The sequence below is a fragment of the Pelobates fuscus genome, chromosome 13 (assembly GCF_036172605.1).
Source record: "Pelobates fuscus isolate aPelFus1 chromosome 13, aPelFus1.pri, whole genome shotgun sequence".
NCBI classification, from domain to species: Eukaryota; Metazoa; Chordata; class Amphibia; order Anura; family Pelobatidae; genus Pelobates; species Pelobates fuscus.
The window spans coordinates 95,028,884-95,046,328 of NC_086329.1; the positions used below are offsets into that span (position 1 = coordinate 95,028,884).

A 17,445-nucleotide genomic window follows, 5' to 3' on the forward strand; every position below is an offset into this window, starting at 1 on the left:
GAGCACCCTTTGAGGTCAGAAAGCTAGTGCTTCACAAAAAAAACAATACAAATGAGAGTTGGGATTTTGCTTCAAAATAAACCTACACCTCTAAAGTAAGGCAAGTGTCCAACTGATGTCAATAAGATAGGCTAAGATGGGGCACTGTGCCAGAGGGAGTCTCGCTTCCAATCAACCTACGCCCTGTAGGGGCCATGCAAACTCCCGCTCTTGTGTCCTCCTGTTTGGGCAATATAGACCTCCTGGAAGTCTGTGCTTTATCCCGGGATAGGTGGGACTTAAGCACGTTAGTAGAGTTCCTCCGAGGACCCTGTGAGCTGATCTCAGGCAGCTATATCCCCATGTGGATGGTCTTTTCACTGATTTGAAGATCGACACCCACCATCTGCCCTGATAAGCCGGCATCCGCTCAGCTTCTTGCAGTGGTGTCTCCATTTCCAGTAGTGTGAGAGCTAGTACAGATCGAGAACAAGAATGAAACTCCCTTTGGTTCTCTTGACACTGCCCAGGCTTCAGTCGTAGACCGCCCCAACAACTGTTTCTGTGTCACCTTAGCCAGGAGGGATGTGCTCTGCGCTCTCCGCCGCCATCTCAGGCCGTTCTGAGTTGCTGTGGCCGAGTTTCCATGAACAGTGTGTCGTCGGGAACTGATGCTCGACTGAAGTGGGTCATACTTGTGTAATTTGTTTTCCAACTTGACCTGGACATCGAGTTGAATCTTGCTGGGAACGTTGATGCATGTGGTGTCCCCGCTCATGCTGCTGCCTCATGCGTTCCAACATCGGGGTAGCCTTCCACGGGGGGACTGGGATCACCCCCACTGGCCCAGAGGGGTGTGACGGGGCATGTGTGCCTTTGACTGTTGCTGGGCACCTCTGGGACAAGAGATCATCCGTTTCTCCCACCCTATGATCGACACGCTGTATTGAGAGACTATTCCATAATCCGGTGCTCTGTAGGATAATGAGGATCGAGTCACTTTTTTTTTTTTGTATTGTATTGCTGAAGCAGAATGGGAACTTCCAATTTACGGTTAAAGCACCAGTGTTGCCTGGGGAGGACTTCTGCCACTATAGCTAATATACAGTGCTTTGGATTGGTTATAATGTTTTTAGTGTACGTAACAATTGTTTAGTCTTATTCATGGATATTCACTAAAACCAGTATCGAAAAATGCTAATTTTAGACCAAACTAGCCAACCTTCAAACACCTGATTTTTTTTTTTTTTCTTTTTCTTACATTGACCTAAAACTGAAGATGTTCAGCCATGTCTCTACGTTCATTAGTAAAGATGGGTGAGATTCTGTCAGATCAACCTGTGTTTATTCCCTGAGGTTTTGTGACAGACTGTAGAAGTTACTAAAATAAAGATGTTAAAAAGAATTAGGCACTTAAAGCGGCACTGTCATGGCCGAATCACATTTCTTTTTAACCCCCCCTCCTGACTCCACTACTTCTAATTGACCCCTTAGTTACCCCCAAATGCCCCTAAGCCCCCATATTACCTATTTTTTTTTCATGCCCAGACCTATGTCCTGGGCACCGCCGTCTTTGTGTGGGTATGTGAAGTCCCTGTGGCACACGTCACCTGCCCACACTAGATAGCGTTATGAAATTCCCGCGCATGCTCGGTTAAACACTTGGGCATGCGAACTGGAATTTCCTCCATTCATTCGTCAGAAAGACGAATAAATGAATAGAAATTTCTATTCTATAGAAATTTCCTTTTCGTTCATTCGGTTTATTACAAGGAGGGAGCTACCAGCGCGCAGCTCCCTCCTTGTAATATGTAAAAACAGAAGCGGCAGGGAGCAGTGCTCCCCGCCACTTCCTAAGCTCCCCATGTCCTCCCATGAGCAGCGGGTGGGGGCCCTAAATGAAAATGGGGGGAACCTATTGTCCTCCCCCGGCCCCCACCCATGAGTGGCGGGTGGGGGCCCTAAATGAAAATACGGGGACCTATTGTCCTCCCCCGGCCCCCACCCATGAACAGCCGGTGGGGGCCCTAAATGAAAATGGGGTGATGGGGACCTATTGTCCTCCCACCCGGCCCCCACCCATGATCAGCAGGTTGGGGCCCTAAATGAAAATGGGGGGGACACCTATTGTCCTCCCCCAGGCTCCCACTCATGAGCGGCGGATGGGGGCCCTAAATGAAAATAAGGGGGGGGATCTATTGTCCTCCCCACCCGCAGCTCCCACCCATGGGCGAAGGGTGGGGGCTAAAATTAAGGTGGCTAGGGGTCCCCAAGCCCCTCGTCATCCTCACACCCAAAAAAATTAACAGTGTGGTCAGGGCCGGCCTTAGGGGTGTGCGAGCTGTTTTTTTTTTTTTTTTTTCAAATTTGCAGCGGGGGCGGAGCTAAAAGCGCCGGAAAACTGCTGCAGGGGAAGCAGGAAGGAGTCCCTGCTTCCCCACCAAACAGTCACCAGGAGCTGCACTGCCTCCACAATGAACTCCACAGGTAACTGTGGGATTGTCAGGTGAGTGTGACTCTCTGCCTGTGTTTATTACTGTCTGTGTGTGTATGACTGTCTGCCTCTGTGTGTGTGTTTATGACTGTCTGCCTGTGTGTGTCTGTGTGTGTGTGTATGACTGTCTGCCTCTGTGTGTGACTGTGTGTGTCTGTGTGTATTACTGTCTGCCTCTGTGTGTGTCTGTGTGTATTACTGTCTGTGTCTGTGTGTATGACTGACTGTCTGCCTGTGTGTGTCTGTGTGTGTGTATGACTGCCACTGTGTGTCTGTGTGTATTACTGTCTGCCTCTGTGTGTGTGTCTGTGTGTATTACTGTCTGCCTCTGTGTGTCTGTGTGTGTGTTTATGACTGTCTGCCTGTGTGTGTCTGTGTGTGTGTGTATGACTGTCTGCCTGTGTGTGTGACTGTGTGTGTCTGTGTGTATTACTGTCTGCCTCTGTGTGTGTCTGTGTGTATTACTGTCTGTGTCTGTGTGTATGACTGACTGTCTGCCTGTGTGTGTCTGTGTGTGTGTATGACTGCCACTGTGTGTCTGTGTGTATGACTGTCTGCCTGTGTCTGTGTGTGTGTTTATGACTGTCTGCCTGTGTGTGTCTGTGTGTGTGTGTATGACTGTCTGCCTCTGTGTGTGACTGTGTGTGTCTGTGTGTATTACTGTCTGCCTCTGTGTGTGTCTGTGTGTATTACTGTCTGTGTGTGTGTGTATGACTGCCACTGTGTGTATTACTGTCTGCCTCTGTGTGTGTGTGTGTGTGTATTACTGTCTGCCTCTGTGTGTCTGTGTGTGTGTTTATGACTGTCTGCCTGTGTGTGTCTGTGTGTGTGTGTGTATGACTGTCTGCCTGTGTGTGTCTGTGTGTGTGTGTATGACTGTCTGCCTCTGTGTGTGACTGTGTGTGTCTGTGTGTATTACTGTCTGCCTCTGTGTGTGTCTGTGTCTGTGTGTATTACTGTCTGTGTCTGTGTGTATGACTGACTGTCTGCCTGTGTGTGTCTGTGTGTGTGTATGACTGCCACTGTGTGTCTGTGTGTATTACTGTCTGCCTCTGTGTGTGTGTCTGTGTGTATTACTGTCTGCCTCTGTGTGTGTGTATTACTGTCTGTGTCTGTGTGTATGACTGACTGTCTGCCTGTGTGTGTGTGAGACTGTCTGCCTTTGTGTGTCTGTGTGTGTGTGTGTGTGTATGTATGACTGTCTTCCTGTGTGTGTGTATGGCCGTCTGACTCTGTGTGTGTGTGTGTCACATACAACCAATACACGCATATCACACACTGTTAATACACCCATTACAAATATCACACATAGCATACATATCACACACCGTCATCACACCTACTATCACATACACAGACAACACAAACATTACAGCATACATGGATGACGGGGGGGGGGCGCTGTGAAGATTTTTCGCACAGGGCGTCTAAATGCCTAAGGCCGGCCCTGAGTGTGGTAAAGTTCTTTGGAATTTTGCCATGCTGTGTAATTTGACTCATAACACTGTGATTAGTTGCTTTCAATTATTTGGCCTTTATATATATATATATATATCCCTGTATAATGTGTATATTAAATATAGCCCTGTGTAATGTGTATATTATATATATATATATATATCCCTGTATAATGTGTATATTAAATATAGCCCTGTGTAATGTGTATATTATATATATATATATATATATATCCCTGTATAATGTGTATATTATATATAGCCCTGTATAATGTGTATATTATATATAGCCCTGTATAATGTGTATATTATATATAGCCCTGTGTAATGTGTATATTATATATAGCCCTGTGTAATGTGTATATTATATATAGCCCTGTGTAATGTGTATATTATATATATCCCTGTATAATGTGTATATTATATATAGCCCTGTATTATGTGTATATTATATATAGCCCTGTGTAATGTGTATATTATATATAGCCCTGTGTAATGTGTATATTATATATAGCCCTGTGTAATGTGTATATTATATATATCCCTGTATAATGTGTATATTATATATAGCCCTGTATAATGTGTATATTATATATAGCCCTGTATAATGTGTATATTATATATAGCCCTGTATAATGTGTATATTATATATAGCCCTGTATAATGTGTATATTATATATAGCCCTGTATAATAGTGTTATTGTATTGTACAGTATATTATATATATAGTGTTATAGTATATTATATATAGTGTTATTGTATATTATTATATATATAGTGTTATTGTATATTATTATATATATATATATAGTGTTATAGTATATTATATATATAGTGTTATTGTATATTATATTATATATGGTGTGAGCTGGTCCCATTCCCATGTTCTGCTGTTGTGATCATAGACATGGTTGTGATCCAGGGAGGCTAATGGCGCCATCTTGTGGTTGGCACGAGTGAATGGCCGACGTGTCTCTCTGACGTCACTCTCCCACCGTCCTCCGATTGGCTGTGCGCTCGGCACTCTCTGGCAGTCCTGTTCGGTAGACCCGCTCAGTCGCTGGCCGATCAGTCGATCGATCCCCGGGAGCCGCAGCCATGAGCCTCGCGGAGAGCCGAGCCCCCCGGAAAACGGCGGGAAACCGCATGTCCGGCCTGCTCAGCGCGGAGGAGGAGGACGACTTCTACAAAACCACCTACGGGGGCTTCAACGAGGTGAGTTCCCCATCACTCCCAGCCAGCCGTGTGTGCTGACTGTGATAGGAGATATGGAGTGACACCGAGTCCAGCTTTCATCATAATCACTGCCAGTTATACAGCGCCAACACAGACTGCAGCGCTGTACAATGAGGGGGGACAGAGAGCCCAGCCATTGAAGCGCCCTCATGCAGAGAGTAAGCCCATGAGCTTACAATCTAAAGCAAGCATGTCAAACTCAAAGGCCAGCAAGGGCCAAATAAACAAGGTTTACCTTTACTGCGCCACAACAAAACAAAACACGTACACTTTCACCCCCTTTACTAAACAACAAACCCCCATATCTACTATATCTCAGCCCCTCTACTAAACAACAAACCCCCATATCTACTAAACCCCAGCCCCTCTACTAAACAACAAACCCCCATATCTACTAAAACCCAGCCCCTCCACTAAACAACAAACCCCCAGATCTACTAAACCCCAGCCCCTCTACTAAACAACAAACCCCCAGATCTACTAAACCCCAGCCCCTCCACTAAACAACAAACCCCCATATCTACGAAACCCCAGCCCCTCTACTAAACAACAAACCCCCATATCTACGAAACCCCAGTCCCCCGCTACTAAACAACAAACCCCCATATCTACGAAACCCCAGTCCCCCGCTACTAAACAACAAACCCCCCATATCTACTAAACCCCAGCCCCTCTACTAAACAACATACCCCCCATATCTACTAAACCCCAGCCCCTCTACTAAACAACAAACCCACATATCTACTAAACCCCAGCCCCTCCACTAAACAACAAACCCCCATATCTACTAAACCCCAGCCCCTCCACTAAACAACAAACCCCCATATCTACTAAACAACAAACCCCCATATCTACTAAACCCCAGCCCCTCTACTAAACATCAAACCCCCATATCTACTAAACCCCAGCCCCTCCACTAAACAACAAACCCCCATATCTACTAAACCCCAGCCCCTCTACTAAACAACAAACCCCCATATCTACTAAACCCCAGTCCCCCGCTACTAAGCAACAAACCCCCCATATCTACTAAACCCCAGCCCCTCTACTAAACAACAAACCCCCATATCTACTAAACCCCAGCCCATCTACTAAACTACTAAACCCCAGCCCCTCTACTAAACAACAACCCCCTCCTCTCGTCTACTAAACCCCTGCCTCTGTTTAAAAAAAAAAAAAACAGCCAACAAGCAGTGTCCGGAGACCGGCCTCTGGCATACCCCAAATGGCCCCATCCACACCTTAAAAAAGCGGATCCTCCCGTTACTCCTTGAAACCCTCACACTCACTGACTGACAGACAGACAGAATCACTCTGACAGACACATACACTCACTGACTGACAGACACACACACAGCCATACACCTATACACACCGACAGCCATACACGCACACCGACAGCCATACACGCACACCGACAGCCATACACGCACACCGACAGCCATACACGCACACCGACAGCCATACACGCACACCGACAGCCATACACGCACACCGACAGCCATACACAGACAGCCAATCACCTCTGCGCACACAGACAGCCATACACAGACAGCCAATCACCTCTGCGCACACAGACAGCCATACACAGACAGCCAATCACCTCTGCGCACACAGACAGCCATACACAGACAGCCAATCACCTCTGCGCACACAGACAGCCATACACCTCTGCGCACACAGACAGCCATACACCTCTGCGCACACAGGCAGCCATACACCTCTGCGCACACAGGCAGCCATACACCTCTGCGCACACAGGCAGCCATACACCTCTGCGCACACAGGCAGCCATACACCTCTACGCACACAGGCAGCCATACACCTCTGCGCACACAGGCAGCCATACACCTCTGCGCACACAGGCAGCCATACACCTCTGCGCACACAGGCAGCCATACACCTCTGCGCACACAGGCAGCCATACACCTCTGCACACACAGACTGGGTTGGTTTCTTACCTGGGGTCTAGTGGGGCTGCTGGGCAGGCAGGGGGGCGGACAGACAGTGAGGGAGCGCTGAGTGTAAGCTCTCCCTGCTCAGCTCCTTCACATGCCGCAATGCCGGGAGCTGGAGTGACGTCATATTCCGGCTCCCGACATCACTGTGGGGAGCTGAGCGCTCAGCGCTCCCTCGCCGTGGGCCGCATAAATATTAGTTGTGGGCCGCGAGATTGACATGGATGATCTAAAGGATATACAGCCTGTGGGGCCGCACGCAGTCCAATCTCCATGATAAACCTGTGACGACCGATTGTCGACTTGAAGCGCATGCGCCATGCTCTGGGCGGACGAGGGAGTGGGGGAAGTGGACAGAGGGGAAATAAAGACTTTGAGCAGTGGAGGGATGTGGGAGATCTAGCTTACACTTGCAGGTGCTCTGCCTACAAAGAGAAGATTTTTATCGTCTGTTGGGAGCGTGCAGTGCGCTCTGATGACCAATGTTACATATGCACATAATTGACATTAGACAACTTGGAACTGAGGGATTCAATATCATCTGCTGTGGGTGCAACTAGCCCCCAGCAAACAATCTTAAAATATCTCTGTATGTGCAGTATTTCAAGCAGACACACTGCACATATATATACTGTTACCACCTTGATCTCTTCAAATCACTGAAGTGGTCATGGTGTTTAGAGTAATACATTGTGCTTTTAAAGGGGCTCTGTAGACACCCTTTAGCTTATTTTTATAAACTGCAATAATGACCTTGCAGGGTTAAGTCCTACCAGACAGCCACTAGAGGGACTTCTCGGTTCTTGAATGACTAAGAACGGAATCCCCATAGGAAAACATTGAATAATGCTTTCAAATGAGGAGATCCTAATGCGATCTCAGCCATTGCCGCACATGAATTCTCCTGCGGTGGGGGAGGAGCGTGGGCGGAGCTGAGCCAACATCGAGGGGCATGGACCCAGGTTGCTGGACCCAGGTAAGTGACAGAAAGGGTTATTAACCCCTTCTGCACCATGGGGTGGGCCTTGACAGAAGGGGAAAGCTACAGTGCCAGGAAAACCAGTTTGTTTTCTTGACACTATAGTTTCCCTTTAAGGGGTATCTCGGGCATCTATGGCTCTTAAAATGTAAGTTAGAAGACAACTCCACTTCATAAAAGCACTTAGTGGGAACAGAGGTCAGGTTATTTATGAAGTGAGAATTGACAAGTATTCAAAATAAATGACCAAATTTAGGCCAAAATGTTGAATTGAAAAAACTCTCAAAGTCAGTTTTGATGTCAGTTTGGGTATTTTGACCTCCAAGGGTCACTCCAAGCACCATGACTGTTTAAGTGATTTGAAGTGCTCGTGGTGCTTGGAATCTGTAGGTACAGTGTTTCACATACAGAGATATTTAATGATGCTGCAAGAGGTATAACTTCACCCATGGCAGTGTCATTAGTACATCATCAGCCAGTCCGAAACAAGTTCCTGGCTGGCTTGCCATTCATTAGTTGAAAGCACCCATCTGATTCTAACAGTCCACGAATGACCGGTGGGATTGGCATCTGGTTTCTGCATCACTGACTTTACTGGTGGTCCAGTAGGGAAGCCAAACCATTGTAAATTGGTTTGCCCCAGTATCGGGAAACAGCACACAGGTACTCATAGCATCATAACCACTACAGTTGGCTGCAGTGGTTATGCTGCTTGCACAAACATTTTAAAGAGTTTCCTTACAGGGAACTATAGTCATCCAGACCACTTCATCTCATTGAAATGGTCTGGGTGCGGTGTCCCTGTCCCACTTAGTCCTGCAATGTAAATAATGACCGTTTTTCAGAAACTGCAGTATTACCTTGAAGGAGTAAGACTGCCAAAGTTGCTGTCATGAGGACATCCAGCGTCCGTGAAATCCCCATAGGAAAGCATTAAAGCTATGCATTCCTATGGGAGGGCCTAATGAACGTCGCCCTCATGGCATTCGTACTGCGCATGAGCTATACTCCAGCACAAAAGTAGGAATTCTAAAAGCAGGAGTGGTCGTGGTGGTTAACGCTTTAAATTTGGAATTCACTATGAAATTCCAGCAATTCTCACTTTCGTGATTAGCCCCAATTTAAAGCAATTCAAAGCTCAAACCTCTTTATGAATTAGAAAGAAGCGTGATTCTGTCTTTTGTCCACTGTTTGTTCTGTTTCTTTCCGATAGAAAGCCATTCAGTCCATGGTGTCTTAATTTTGCCATGACACTCCACTCTAAATATCCCATGAAATTGATGTAGATAGGTTCATGCTTTAAAGGAACACTCCCACCCTTATAACAATTTAAGTTGTTATAGGGTTAGGAGTGTCTGGACACCTTATTACCTTCAGGAGTGTACTATTTTTGTCAATGTGCACCCACTGATAGTCTGACAGCACCCCTACATAACGATTTAAGGGGGGTATATTAAGCTTGTGTTGTTATGGGGTTGCCTTTAACTGGATTCATGCGTGTAGACTTGTCGACCCGCTTTTTGTATTTGTTTTGGGTCCGCTAGGGATGTACAAAGAAACAGTGGGGCATTTTTCTTTTCTTTTTCCGTTTTCTTTGCTCATTGTGGTTTGATAGGGAGGTTACTCATCGTGGTTTGATAGGGAGGCTTTTGCTATAGTAAGAGTCATGACAGAATGTTTTAGGAAGAATAACCGGTCCGTCGTTCAATATGATTTCAAAACAAACTGATTTTCAAGGCCTTTGTTAAAAGACTTGAGGCTAGAAGGAGTCTGATGAAGCATTCATTAGAGGCACATTGTTAACATAATGAAGTGTTTGCAATGCAATTCATTCAATAATTTTCGAGGGAATGGGAAGTGAGGAGATGGAATGGTTTTTAGAGAGGGAATTTTTCAGGTTAGTAGTTATTGCATCATGTTTGAGTGATGCTTTAAGGATACAAGAAGAGGAGGAGGAGAAGGTTGAAGATGTTAAAGGGTTACTCCAAGCACCATGAGCATTTCATTGATCTGATGTGGTCATGGTTCTATGAGTCTTTATGTGCAGTGGTTTAGTTTGAAACCCTGCACACACTGACGCTCTCAGTAATGAATGGCTGGTGGGATAGGCATCAGAGTTCAGCTGAAACAAGATGCACTTTACCATCATTGCATACAACCATTACTGGGAAACTGTATACGCTGTAGTGGTTATGCTACTTTGATTAACCCTTTAAAGGAACACTATAGGATCAGGAACACAAACATATATTCCTGACCTTAAAGTGTTAAAACCACCATCTAGCCCTGCTGGCCCCTCCTTGCCTCCCTAAATATAGTAAAATCTTACTTTTATTCAAGTCTGCAGCTGCTGCTTCTTCCCCTGATCTGCCTGCCAAGCTGACATCATCAGAAGTGATTCTCTGAGCCAATCACAATGCTGTCCCGTAGGTTTGGCTGGGACTGTCAAGGAGGCAGATCAGGGGCAAAGCCAACACAAGCCAAACACAGCCCTGGCCAATCAGCATCTCCTCATAGAGATGAATTGGATCAATGCATCTCTATGAGGAAAGTTCAGTGTCTGCATGCAGAGGGTGGAGACACAGTGTGCAGCACTGCCCCAGGAAGCACCTCTAGCAGCCAACTGAGGAGTGGCCAGTGAAGTTATGACTAGGCTGTAATGTAAACACTGCATTTTCTCTGTAAAGACCGTGTTTACAGCAAAAAGCCTGAAAGGAATGATTATACTCACCAGAACAAATTCAATAAGCTGTAGTTTTTCTGGTGACTAGTGTTCCTTTAAGGATGGGACAAGTGATAAAGTGAGATCCCAGGGATCAGGCCTTGTTGTGTGTTAGTGAGGACACTTGATCTTAAGTCTTTGTTGAAGGCAGGTCAGTAGACCATAATTAGTACAAATACTTCCCTAAGACTACTCAGTAGATTTTTTTTTTTTTTGTGACACATTTCCTTTACATACAGTGCTTATGCTGCAGCCAGGAATTCTGGGAAGAGACTTGCAAATAATAATTTTGTTGGTAAATCAGTCATCAGTGCATTGTTTGTGTGTGTGTGTGTATATATATTATGGCTATTTAATAACTAAAACGGACACCCTCTAATATGATCAATGTATATTTTTCTGGTGACCAGGAATCAGGTGATGATGAATACAATGAAGATCGCTCGGCCAGTGAGGACGAGGTGGATTCAGATTTTGATATCGATGAAGGAGATGAACCGACCAGTGACCATGACGAAGACGAGCCTAAGAGAAAGCGGAGAGTGGTGACTAAAGCTTACAAGGTGAGACCTCATCGACTGCGTTACCCTACTGGTTTATCCAGGATAAAGAAATAGCTGTTTTATCCATTTCACCACATCACAGACTTTAAGATCTCCAGATTCTAAAGCGGGGTCTTAGAATTTTGTTAAAGTGACATGGCAGCTTTTATAGGGTCACTGGATGGGAGGTACCCTTACATGAACCTCCCAGTTGATATATCTCAGCAGTGTCTGGTTGATGTAGTATTGCATTATTTTTCTCCACACTGAGTCTTACTAACGTGACTATAATAAATCGGTGTCTTATACCCTTGAACAATGATCCTTGCTCTGTTATAGAAGGACTTCGAGTTGTCAAGCACATGCCAAGACGTAATTTTATGTTAAAGGATTATAACAGACGTATAGGTGCATTTGTAGGAGTGAGATTCTCCATTGGGGTAGATAATTAAAGCTTGGGTAGGTTAGTGCTAGAGAGCTGGCATCGGGAAGGCTAAACTCAATAACAAAGCTTCTCAGTTAGCCACCAATCCTCCAAGCGATGTAACAAAAGGTATGTCTGGTTCCGCTCTGCACTGGGGCCCAACAAATAGCCGGAATGTTCATTACTTTAGACAGGCCTATACCTACCATCGCAGTTTCTATTCTTGAAGACTGTGATTAACCTTACATTAAGTATTGTTAACGGTTCTGGCTAAAAATAAATGGAGACCATCCATGTTAGTAACTGAACATTTTACTATTCATAGGTCTAACGGTGTTCTCGTCCCATCTGCAAACTAAATTTCTGAAAATGGCATTATAATTGCTGTGACTGTGTATCCTAAATGTTAAGATCAGTGAATCATTTAATCCTCCATAAGAATTTGGTCATGTTTGGAAATTACACTTATTCTACATGTATATTAACCATTTTTGCCTTTTTTTTTTTTTACACATAGGAACCAATTCAGCTCCTTAAACCAAAACCCAAGCCAAAAGCAGATGCACCTACCAGCAGCACACAGAAAAGCCGCCAGGAGAAGCCTGCCCCCCAGGAAGCCACAGAAGATGCCGTGGACAGTAAGTGTTAAGACAGTGAATCGTCATTTGGAAAAGCCTGTATGAAGTGCAGTCAAATCAAATTATTAAATGTTAATTTCCCAGTCCCTTAACGGTTGAAGCGTACATCACAGTAGCTGGATCATATCCTGGGATTTCATGCACTGTCGTGATTAAGCAAATCTAAAAAGGACACAGTAGGGTGCGGTGAAAGGAAACGTATACAGCGCTCATTTAATACGTTCTCCCTTACAGGTCGTAAGCAGATGCGCCAGTCCACAACAGAGCACACGCGGCAGACCTTTTTACGTGTCCAAGAACGGCAGGTGCAATCTCGCAAGAAAAAGGGGCCTCATCCTGACAGACCATTGACACAGGAAGAACTGCTTGAGGAGGCCAAAATCACAGAGGAAATCAACATACGCTCACTAGGTAAGCTGGTGATCACTAACAGAAACGCCAGAATAACACAACTGTATCGGGAGAATTGCCACCTTGGGGAGTGGAAATGTGATACAAAATAGGTAGAGGATAAATGCAACAGCCTTGAAGTGGCAAAGGCTAAAAATGATATAGAATAGGTAGTAGATGCCTGAAATGGCTTTTCTATTGGAGTAGTAAAGGCTAACAATTACATAGTGATATAGTTCAGCCTTTCACTTAGTTTCTGCTGTTTATCTAGACAAACATGAAAACCCCCATTTGAAGTGATTTCCTGTTGTGCAACAAAGTAGGGAAAAAAGTGTGTCTCTTTGGGCAGCCTTCAATGTCTCCCACGCACAGCATGGAGACTGAACATTGGCCCTGCAATCTTTGCCAGAATATGCCCAGTAAGTCCATCGAACGACTGTCCAAGTGACCGCCTCTACAGGCATTAGGCAGCAATGTAACCTCTGCCCTTTCTCAAAAAAGGCTGCATTTACCCTGTTGAGGCTTTAGGGACATGCTGTTTTTCCCGTACCACTACATTAAGCTGTTGTAGTTCTGGTGCATATAGTGTTCCTTAAAAAGCATCCAGACACTGACAAATCATTGATAAAGCCAGCTATTAAAGCACACAATTCCACTGCTTCATTGCTCTTCCTGTAAGAAACTCTTTTTATCTGCCATAGCAAAATCTTCACGTCAAAATGGGTGGTCTGTTGTTCATTGCACAGTCCTGTCAAGGAACAGGTTTCCAAAGAGTTTTGTACCGTCCATTTATATTTCTGTGCTGCTATTATATTCTCCTGTCTGTGTTTGGCTTAGTTGGCTTACCGTCACACGCTGCTTACTGTGTAAACTTTCAGAGGCGAAGAGGAATATCCTCTAAATCTAAACAATGTTTTGCAACGAATGTAGAGTATTGCACAGCCACTTTATGATACTCTTGTTTATCACTGAATGTGGATAGAGAATAGTATGTTTGCTTATAAAGAGGTGGGGGCATCTTAATTTAAGCACATGGTTTTGTTTATCTATCCACCATTTGCATAATGTAGTGTTAGCGTTTCATAATCCATGTTTGCACTGGGTAATACATTCGTTGACATATCTCCCCCTCCTTTTCTTCCTACATTCGCGGTGATTTATCGGTAAGCCACCACACTCTGATCTGAATACTTTGTTCCCTCCCTACAGAGAATTATGAGCGACTGGAAGCTGACAAAAAGAAGCAGGTCTTGAAGAAAAGACGATGTGTTGGCCCAACCATCCGCTATCACTCCGTAGCAATGCCACTAATAACGGACATAACTGTGAAGGAGGAGAACGTGGATGTGGAAGGGTAATTACAGTGTGGTAGATTATAATATTATTATTGTGTCTGTAACAGTCATTATTTACTTCTCATGGTGAGGTTGAAACGGGAAGAGCATCTGGAATAGGAGATAGTTTCAGTATTCCATGTAATTCCTCTATTACACCTGTGTTTAATTGCCTGTAGTTTGTCTTCAATAATGGCTTCAGCACCTTTGAACTTACTATGTTAAGAGGGTTCTTCTGTCATTTACTATAACTGTTTCACTTGTCATTGGTTTATGTATTGCATTGAAAAACAATACTCCCAAGGGAGCCTCCAGCATTCCTAAGCCGGGTATGCCTGAATCAATTCATTTTGTTCCCCTTTTGTATTGTTGACTGGTAAACACATAAAACACTAATTACTTACAATTACCTTTAATGGCGTGTACTGTTAGAAGTACATCAAACATACAATATAAAGGCATTTTCTCTGTTACTACAAGTCATTATATTTCTGGTTGGCAATTAATTTATCCTGCAGAGGACATATACAAACAGGCTCTTCTCCAGTCCAAATATAAAGCATGTCTTTGGTCTTAGTCTTTTGTTTTGAATCATTTAAAGTATGTTTGACAAGGTGCCGCATTTTAAGTAAAGGAGGCATATAATATGTACGGCCCTTAGTGGCCCCGGCGGGAGTTCTGCTCCGTGTCCGACATAAGTTTATTAAAATATCTTAGAAGGTGATGGGACGTAAATAGCATGTAGTATTTTTTTGTTGTTGTTTTGTTTAATACAAGATTGTGTATAATGACAGATCATTGCTCCTTCCACATTCATTAGACATAATCAATGATCTGGAAAACAAAAAACGTTCTGTATGCGATACATTGTGAACGAATATTTTAAGACTTTTGTAACATTTAGTCAAGTCACGGAGGACTGTCGCCGGCAGATAATTACTTAGGATATTTGATCAATACTAAATTGCACCCTTTGCAATTGTAACCAGGCAAACTACAGAACAATGATCTGTAATGGCAGATTGCTTCTCTTTACAGACTGAAAATTCACTATAAGATAATTACTGTCTAAACAAATATAGCAAAGTATGTGTTATCACTACAAAACTGACAAGCCACAGTAATTAGTGTAGCGTGGAATCTGGGGAGCTAGATACTGGGGCTATTATGGAAGTCTTTAGGAGAAATTTGGTTTTGATTTTGGAAGTGTTAGGGCTTTGCGTGCTATATATAATTAAGAGTTGATCCATGGTTGAAACTTAAAGATTGTGCAAAGGGTTTTACTAGGCAATTGTGGAAAATAAATGACATTTTCTTTAAAATGTCATGAAAAAAATGAGACCTTAGAAATTCAGTACAGATAGCTGATTTTACACTGTGCTGTCTTTGCAGGCTGGATCAGGAACAGATGGGGGACTCCACCCATAAAATCACCACTTCCTCTAGCAAATGTTCCCGCACCTTCATCACTTTCACTGAAGATGAAACTTTCGACCGTTTCTTCCCCAAGAACAAGAACGCAAAGTTCCCGGTCAGAGAGATCTGTCCTGTTACCCACAAACCTGCCCAATACAGGGATCCTATCACAGACATCCCTTACTACAATGCCCGTGCCTTCAAAATCATCCGGGAAGCTTACAAAAAATACATCACTGCCCACGGTCTCCCAAACTCTGCCATGGCAGCTGCTATGGGACCTTCAGCAGCACCGGCCGATCCTAACCAACGTAACACCAGGCAGAAAATTATCATCAAGCAAGGTGTACAGACAGCGTAATGGACTGCGTCCTACTAGCTCTCTTGCAGTTTGCCTAACATTTACTCCTCATTTAGGAAAGAGGCTAAGCAGCAGGATGCAAGACACTTGCTAGACACTTTTCTAGTTTTGACTAGCTGATTTTATTTATTTGTCATCTTGGGAAGGGGGGACAACATTATTGTTCAGTGAAAGGATTCAGTGTTCAGTATCTCAGTGGACATCTGACTGTTGTCTTGATGGATCTTTAGCAATTGCTCGGTCCATTCGAGTTTGATTTTTGAAGACCCTCTTGGTTTTCTTTTCTCTCAACCAACCAATAGGTTGATATACTCTACCCAAGCTATGGAATTGCTCTAGAACGTTTTCGATATGTGGCTTCTGTACATAAACAACTCAGCACGTGGAACTACTCCAGGACCTTCTCAATCTGTGGAACCACTCCAGCACCTACTCAGTTTGTGGATTGATTCCTTCAAAAAGTATTTTCCCATGTAAACCAGCTCGAGATGTGGATCTCTTCCAGATTTTTTTCTGGTTAGACATCTCTTCCCTCTTCCATTAAACAAATACCATCTAAAATACATATTGAATCCAACCTAATTTCCTGGGGTTCACCAGGGGTAGCTAATTATTTGCTCAACTAGTGGACATTTGCAAATACATTTAATCTCCTACTCCTGCTACAGTGGAACTACCCTGTTTATTCATGAGGAGGTCACATTTGGCACTCCTGTAATAAATATCTGCAGTTTAACTTAACATCCAGGGTGTCTGGAAAGATGAGCATTGGTCCGTTGCTTTGAGCCAAACAATAAAAGCAGTTTACTTCTGTCAAATGAAATCCATAATCCTGTCTTCTTTTGTCAGTCTGTTTACATTTTGATCCATCACCCTGCTCTGCATTCTGCAAATCAGTTACAGGCAGGGGCCAGCTACACAAACATTTCAGGAAGTTGTGGTGGATAGAAACAGGTGTGTTAACCTATTTTAGACTTCATGGATTCACCTCTCTGTCTGTTTGTGTTCAGGAAAAGCCTAAGGTTCTGTTGTGCTAGTTGACTCTGCGAAGTGTTTCAGTGCATATTCAATATAGAGAGAGACAGACCATTCTAAAGCTTAGAATCTATGGAATCGTATTCTATTGAACAGGTGTCATTCTAAGGAATGCCTATTCAGATGTTAACAGCAGCAATACTCTCTTTGCACATGTCTATCCACTGGGTGGGGGTTGGGTGGTGAAAGAGTCTAGGCCATGCATTCTATTAAAACAAGCAATTTGCCCCAGCAATCACTCTGCTGTTTATACTTTACGTTTTCACAGTTTTTCTTTTAAAACCAGACTCAAGGAAATACGAATTACACGTCTTTTAAAGGGAAAGATCAGAGAAACCACCGTATTAATTTGAAAAAATCAAAACAAGTTAAAATTTTTAAATGAAACCTGCTTGGCATACAAAAAAAAAATCCTAAATGTTTTTTGCAGTCTAAACTGCAGTGGGTATCCCATTCTACAGACAATTCAATTGTATTTTA

The 17,445-nt window shown here is 43.9% G+C and overlaps 1 protein-coding gene across 1 annotated transcript; it reads left to right on the forward strand.

Annotated features, from left to right (window-relative positions):
* Window positions 1-4,957: 4,957 nt before the first annotated feature.
* On the forward strand, window positions 4,958-16,760 carry VPS72 (vacuolar protein sorting 72 homolog). The gene is made up of 6 exons (XM_063439689.1): window positions 4,958-5,145; window positions 11,236-11,388; window positions 12,309-12,429; window positions 12,664-12,840; window positions 14,029-14,173; window positions 15,546-16,760. The coding sequence occupies exons 1-6, from the start codon at window positions 5,029-5,031 to the stop codon at window positions 15,928-15,930; spliced, it is 1,098 nt and encodes a 365-aa protein (XP_063295759.1). The 5' UTR covers window positions 4,958-5,028; the 3' UTR covers window positions 15,931-16,760.
* Window positions 16,761-17,445: the final 685 nt, after the last annotated feature.

What these genes read in the sequence shown, in the direction of transcription:
- VPS72 (XM_063439689.1), top strand. Translation starts at nt 5,029, where the DNA reads ATGAGCCTCGCGGAGAGCCGAGCCCCCCGGAAAACGGCGGGAAACCGC. An exon ending in CACAGAAGATGCCGTGGACA is followed by an intron (nt 12,430 to 12,663) that starts GTAAGTGTTAAG and finishes TCTCCCTTACAG; the next exon opens with GTCGTAAGCAGATGCGCCAG. An exon ending in GAGAACGTGGATGTGGAAGG is followed by an intron (nt 14,174 to 15,545) that starts GTAATTACAGTG and finishes CTGTCTTTGCAG; the next exon opens with GCTGGATCAGGAACAGATGG.